This window comes from Microtus ochrogaster, chromosome 19 (assembly GCF_000317375.1).
Source record: "Microtus ochrogaster isolate Prairie Vole_2 chromosome 19, MicOch1.0, whole genome shotgun sequence".
NCBI classification, from domain to species: Eukaryota; Metazoa; Chordata; class Mammalia; order Rodentia; family Cricetidae; genus Microtus; species Microtus ochrogaster.
The window spans coordinates 49,770,712-49,778,171 of NC_022021.1; the positions used below are offsets into that span (position 1 = coordinate 49,770,712).

At 47.2% G+C, this 7,460-nt stretch overlaps 1 protein-coding gene across 1 annotated transcript in view; it reads right to left on the minus strand.

The window, feature by feature from the left end:
- Positions 1-7,460, minus strand: part of Adamts16 (ADAM metallopeptidase with thrombospondin type 1 motif 16) — a 96,273-nt gene that overhangs the window by 1,671 nt on the left and 87,142 nt on the right. Inside the window, exon 22 of the mRNA XM_005356699.3 lies at positions 903-1,050. Coding sequence (XP_005356756.1) covers positions 903-1,050 — 148 coding nt within the window. The remainder of the gene's footprint in view (positions 1-902; positions 1,051-7,460) is intronic.

A 7,460-nucleotide genomic window follows, 5' to 3' on the forward strand; every position in this document is an offset into this window, starting at 1 on the left:
TCCTGCCACCATTTCCCTGATCCCTGCTGGATACAATGTTATCAAGCTGCTCACACTCCTGCCACCATTTCCCTGATCCCTGCTGGATACAATGTATCATGCTGCTCACACTCCTGTTACCATTTCCCTGACCCCTGCTGGATACAATGTGTCAAGTTGCTCATATTCCTGCCACCATTTCCCTGACCCCTGCTACCAGGACTGTATCCCTTGGAAATATAAGCCAAAGAAAACCCCAAGCTTCCTAAGATACTTCCTGTCAGGAATTTGGCCATAGCAATGAAACGGTAGTAGTGAGGGGTAAATGGGGTCCGTGGGACCATTGTTTCCATAAAGTCCTTCCTGCAAAACTGGGGTCTTCTGGCTCTAAATATGCTAGCGCGACTCCTTGCCCAGGAAGGATGCATAAAACATGGGCACTGAATGCCAATCGCCTAGTTCTCAGGGTTAGCCAGCCCAGCTGTAGGCTACCTCCCAGACAGTCTGCCTAAGATGCAGCCCAGGAAGTCAGGGCATCAGGCTCGGCAATTGCTTGAGGCATTTTGTGCAGATACAAGGACGGTTTTTAAAGTCTACCCAAGGAATAAGGAGGTTTTGTGCATCTCAAGGATACTTTTGCTAAAACTGTCCTTCTAAATGCCACAAACTGTATATAAAAAGAGGTAAGCATATGCTTTTTAGAGGAGAAATACATCACCAATGATTCTGTTCCTTCTGCAATGGGATGAGAGTGGCAGGGACAGCATTGTGACTCTTTGGTTGAAAAAGTGGAGGAGGTGAAGAAAGGGACAGAATATTACAGGTAGAAGACCCTACTCCAGGGTGCTCCAGCCAGCACCCCATCTCCTGGGATCTTCTAAGGAACTTCTGCAGAAGTCCAGCTAAGGGGTTCCAACACTCACCTCTCTTCTCTGCAATAGGACAGAAATGGGTGTTGCAGGCCGAGGAGGTCTCTGGTTTCTGGTGCAGGAAGCAATCTGAGGCTGGCTGTCCCCCCAGCAGGCACTGCACAGTTCTCCTCTGCACACCACCCCCACAGCTGGCTGTGCACTGCAAAACAAAGAACCACAGTCACATGCTGTCAGGACGTCAGCCAAAGTCAACCATTGGCATGCCACTTGTCAGAGGGCAGAGCTGTACACCGAAGTGATGGTAACAGGGACAAAGATCCCTGAAGTGAGATGATACTTGGCCCTCTCCCAGGACACCGCAAAGCAGCCCTGTGATATATAGCTGCCCTGTGATGTGGCTGCCATCCCACCCTCCTCAGAAATCAAGAGAAGACAGCTTTGGTCTTTCAGGATGTGCTCCAGTGGGAATTTGATACTGCAACTTTTATTAAGGTTTCCTAGGAACAACACACTTGTTAAAAACATTAGAGTATTGCATAAGGACACAGGTATCTGTGGATTGGCCTAGGATCTCCTCAAATTATAGACAGTGTAGAAAATGAAGACTCAGAGCCTGTCTCCAGGTTACTCTTATGTTAAAAAATAAAATCAGGGATGCTCCCCCCTCCATCATTTTGGTTTCTGTTTAAGGTATTTGAGAAAATGAAATTGCTGATTACACTGAGATCAGTGCCAGGTACTTTCTCACCTGTGCGGGACTTTGTCTTGAACCAGGTCTGATGATGTCCATGGTGCCAAAACCCTATTGCCTCTTCCCTTGCTCTCTTTTGCCCTGAAGGTAGCTGTGTTCAGAGTAATTGCACATACAAACCTCTGTCTAGAATGTTCTTGGATGAGATACTGAGGGTCCGATGGACACAGGGAACTAGTGCCTACAGAAGGATCCCAGGCTGCTTTCTCATGGCATGAAGGGATGCACAGTGTTTTTGGGGACAAAATGGCACCTTTATTGATAAACCTGGGGAGCCTCAGAGGTGTTCAAACCAGACCCTTTTGGACCCCAGGTTCAGGACTCCTGTGCCCAGAACAGCAGGCCAGCCAGGAACCCTTTGAGTTAGGGCATTACGTCTTAGCATCCTAAGCAGCAGTGACACAGGGAAAATGAAGAGTGAGCTAAATAGACCCTGCTCACTAACTGTCAAGGTGCACACTCCACTGTATAGGAGCTTTCTGATGCTAACCGTGTGCCAGAAATCAAAGAAAGAGCAGCCAGACAGACAGGGGGACTTCAGTGGGCCATGGAGATTAATCGACCCAAGAAAGAAAACAGCACAAGTCTAGACTGGGCTATATAAGTTGTGTTTAGGCAAGACTGTTGCCTCAAGTATGTCAAGAATGTGAGAGATTAAAGGGACACCTGGAAGAAGATGAGGTCAGCTCTCAGTTGGGATGTTTTGGTGCGCGACAGACAAACTGGCCAGGAATCACTCTGTGAGGACTTGGGACACGGATGGCTGACTCATGTTGCTCATCCCCACTTCCTAGACAACATACTGGAGGATGAGTCCCAATGCAGAGAACTGGAACACCAGGCAAGGGCCAACTCACTGGCACAAAGCAGTATGCCAGTATCAGTCAATCAGACACTGAACGTGTCCTTGCTGCCTGCCACCATCAGAGCATTCAGAATGACCTCAGATTCACTGGGATTAGTGTACACCTTCCCATCTCCAGTGAGGAGAGAAGTTGGACACATAGCGTGCTGGGAATATTAGAATCTCAGACTGACGGGTTTGCTTTTTCTTCTTTCTTCCTCTTCTGGTAAAGCAGGGTCAGGCCTGGAGCCTGTGTCTGGATCATTTCCTAGGCTTGTACTCCTTTATTTCAAGATCAGAAGTAGTGAAAGTCACCCACCACTCTGTTTCAACTTGTAGCTATGACAACCAGAACAAGCAAAGCAGTGGACAGATGAATATCTTATTACTGAATCCCCAGGGTCAGAGGGGCCGGCAGATGTTTCCCACTGTGTATCTTATTTCTGACACGCCGCAAAAGCTCAACTCAGCACTTGGTTCTTTGCTTTGTGTATGCCAGGGGCCCCCACTCAGCCCATGGGCTATTGAGAGCTCTTGGACTATGGGCGAACAGGACCAAGCCAGCAGAGGACCTGGTCTCACTGGGGACATGTGCAGCCATTTCTATCCACCTGCCTCTCTTCCTTCAAGCTGATCCTGTTCCTGTTCAGCTGAAGGTTATACTCAGGATGACAGGGAGATGTGTCTGGCTGTAAAGTACAGCCACGCAGAGTCTTCTACAAGGCTTGTCCTTGAGAACCGTGCAATCGAGCTACCAAAATAAAGTCTATAAAAATCTCCTGATGTTTTACATACATTTATGATTCTGAATGGGGCTGCGCTCACAGCTGTCCTCTGTTGGCTGAGGTTCACAGATCGGACACACTTCACAATTTCCAGACCATTCATGTGCGGTTTGGTGTGTTTTGCTACGGATTCCTTTAATGGTCACATATTAAGCACTCATCGCTCCTGTGCCAGGGCATGTTCTACATACTCCATGCTCAGTGATGAACATGGATGACTCAGTACCTGGCCTCAGGGTACCTGAAGAAGCCACTGGTCAAAGTGTGGTCCTAAGCCAGGCAGTGCCAGCAGCGGTGGGAGCTCAGGCCCTCAGCAGGGCCAACTCTGGCATCTTCACCTCCCAGGCTCCCACTCCTCCCTGCTTCAGGCTTGGCACTATCCCTGGTGATTCAGAAGCCCTGGTTTAGAGAGTTTGAGAATTCCTCATGAGAAAAAAAAACCACGTATTTATGTAAGAAACAGTCTCTCAGATTCTCAATATTTGCATTTCTCCACATTAGGCTGGAAGAAAAAAAATATTCAGCTTAAAACTTTGGAAATGTTTTGAGTTGATAAAGATTGTGGTATATAAGGAGATGAAAAGAAAATACGAAGTTTAACAAATATGTCTTCTTTTTCTTTCCAGGAAGGGAAAGGATGGAAACTGTTTATCAATTATGCAAACATCGTGGCTTCAAACTTAGCTGTATGTTTAGGGTTTTTATCTCAGGGTTCTTGTTAGGTCTTCCATTCGTAAACACATAAGGCACACCTGGAGCTCCCTATCAAGGGCTGGAAAGCAGGGAGGCAACTGAGGCCAAGAGACGGGGAAGCAGGAGAAGGCAGGGAAGCAGCAAGAGCCAGGAGGTTCAGTTGGATGCTTGCTGTGGGCAAGTCAATGACAGCAGTTTTTTGAGAAAGTGTCAGTATAGACTGCTGATGTGGGAGTGTCATATATCAATCTGTTGATTTCATTGGTTAAGTAATAAACAAACTGCTTGGGCTCATAGCTTAGAACATAGGTGGGTGGAGTAAACAGAACAGAATGCTGGGAGGAAGAGGAAGTGAGCTCAGACTCCACAGCTCTGCTCTCGGGAGCAGATGCCTCAGAGAGACGCCATGCTCCCCGCTTCTGGGAAGATACACTCCCGGTAAGACCGGTGCTCACTAAGACCGGTGCTCACAGATTATTAGAGATGGGTTGATCGGGATATCAGAATTAGCCAGTAAGGGCTAGAGCTAAAGGGCCAAGCGGTGATTAAATGAACACAGTGTCCGTGTAATTATTTCGGGTAGAGCTAGCCATGTGGGCGGCCGGGTGCCGGGACGCAGCCCGCCGCTCCTATTTCTACAGACTGCTTGTTCATCCCTGGCCACCCAGACCTGAGTAATCACACAGAAACTGTATTAATCACAACACTGCTTGACCTATCAGCTCAGGCTTTTTATTGACTAACTCTTACATCTTAATCCATTTCTATTATTTTATATTTTACCACGAAGCTTGAGATTTGCTACCCCTTGCTTCTTGAGCTGCTATATGGCATCTCTCTGACTCTACCTACTCTCTCTATATATATCTCTGTTCAGATTTTCTGCCTGGGTTTACTCTGCTAAGCCACTGGCCCAAACAGATTTATTCCTCTACCAGTAAAAAGCAACCCAACCCACACAAGGCCATCCCACAACAAGAAAGAATGTTCAAAGGAGACTGTAGCACCTCAAAGCTTTGCATCTTCCTATAGTTTTTTTAGGACTTCTGCTGAGCAATCTTTTCATGGCCCAGACAGCCTGCTTCTTTGTAACCTTGGTCTGTACTGGCTCAGCTGATGCTCCACACAGCTACCTGCTGCAGATACCTGTACAACCCCCCCCCCCAGATTGGTGGATTCATGCTGGGCTTGTGGCTCTTACATTAGAAGCACTTGGAGAGCTCTATACAACAGGTATAAAGAACTCTTGTAAAGACTTTGCCAGTCCTAGAGATTGGATGTGACAAGGAGCCCCCACTATGCCCAGGAAGATGGTCCTCTTTGAACACATTTTATTTCTGAATAAAAAGACCACCACACTAAATCTCCAGTCTCGGGGAGACCGCAGATGGGGGTTGCTTCTACTATGTAGACAGGCTAAGTGAAGACCTTTGCTGACCACTTCTCACTGAAAACCGTCTCCATTCCTGCTTCTCAGACTTCAGAGTGCTTCTGCACCAGAGGGGAGATCCCTATGTTTAAGAGATCAATGACTCACATACAGAAGGTACTAGATGGGTGGCAGGAAGGATTATTCATTCCATCAGTGATGAACAGGTGTGTCTCAAATAATCATGTCTGCTTTAGTTGCTTTTGAATGTAATGAGAGCGAGCCTGCTCCTTTGTAATGTTGGTCTTTCTAGAACATGGTCGCTGTTAATCTTTCAGTAAGGATGGTGGTTAGCAACTGGGTTCCCTCTGACTTGTAGGACCACAGAGATGGAGACCATGGACTTAACACAATGCAAAGCTCACCCCTCAAAACCCAGAGGACAATAGATAGAGATGCACACAGCAGTTCTGGGAACCCAGGTCTGCAATCTGCCACATCTTCTCTCTAGAGCCCCTATTAAGAGGCATCATTAAGTCAGCCCCTTAATGTAGTGTCTTCCTCTCCAAATCCAGAGCATTTCCCAGGGACATGGAGATCACACGCCAAAGCTGTGCAGTATGGGATTGCACATACCTCAGTGGCCTTAATCGTAACAGCTTCTGACATAATTATGGGGTTGTGAAGCTTTGTGCAAAGTCACCCGGTCCCAAACATGAACTCCCTTGCCACAAGGAGGTGCAGATTGTGGATTATCCATCAATAGCTCTCAGCTGGTTCCTATTTTCCCATGCCCACTTAGAGCTTCGGGAGTTGAGAGCAGATGAGTGATCCCATTGTGCGTACAGGGCAGCATCCATCCGGTTTGGAAGTCTGCCTGTACTCTGGGCATGCTCCTCTCTCTGTCTCTTTCTCCGCAGTTGCCATGATGTATCAGGCATAGTTGTCATCTATGGAAGCCCGTGGTGTCATCTGGGACCCAGCTGCTGACCCCTCATAGGCCATGTCCTTCCCAAATAATCTGTGCTGCCCTGGTGGGGTGGCTCTGCTCTGCCAACCTTTGACATGCTCATCTGTGACACGTGAAGTGAAGAGAGCAACAGGTGACTACATTTAAGCTGTTCCCAGATCCCATGGCCTGGGAACCACCTGATCCTCAGTACACATGCCTGGAATGATTTAGGTCAGCCTTATGCCATGGCTCACCATGAAATGAGAGGTAAACAAAGCTATTTGAGTTTGAAGAGACCCCAGATAGCAAATCACCACAATGTCCTTTAACTGGGACAAGGATAAACCTGTCTGCCGTGGAGGGTCAGCCAGTCATGGACCATCTATTACTACCTGAAATTTTTCCAGCCCGTAAAATTTCTACAGTTTATGTGCAGGGTCACGGGTACAAATGCTTACAGCAAATATTCCCCATGAGTTATTCTTGCGCTGTAGAAGTTACGGTATTAAATCAACAAGCGGATCACAGAGGATATAAACCATAGCCAGTTGATACAAATTAATCATTAGACAAATCAGGGATTTCAGAGCCACCAAAGCTATTGAAGAATAGGCTAAGTTTCAGGTTTGGGTTTAAGTAAAGTGATGATAAACCTTTATACACTCCAAGAGAATAGACCCAGGCTGGAGAGAGCTGGTCAGTGCTGGCATGGACCATCTCGGTTGGTCAACTCCACTAGTTACTTGCGTCACATGACCACACCCCCCCCCCAGTTCTTGGGCTCTGATCAAACACCTATTTCTACAGTCATTTCCTCTGCAGGACAAAGTGTGAGGACTAGCATTGCTTTGTTTGTAGTGAGTGGTGACTTTGCCTGAATCTTGCATCCTTATAAACTTAGCTACATAAAAATAGCTACTAGCCTATTTAATATCTATTTAATATCTATTTAATAGATGAACTAGGTAGGCCATCGGCAGCCTGAGAGGTTGACTGCAGCCACTTGTTGAGCTGTGACCCTGAACCAACCATTCTCACAGGATCAGGTGTTTTAACATGTGGTCTTCAGTAGGTGGCGCTGTTCTTTCGAGGCTGTGGACATTTTAAGAGGTAGGGCCTAGCTAGAAGAAGTGGGTCATAGAGGGGGCAGCCTTCAGATGTGTGCCTGTCTCTCTCCTCTCCTCTCCTCTCCTCTCCTCTCCTCTCCTCTCCTCT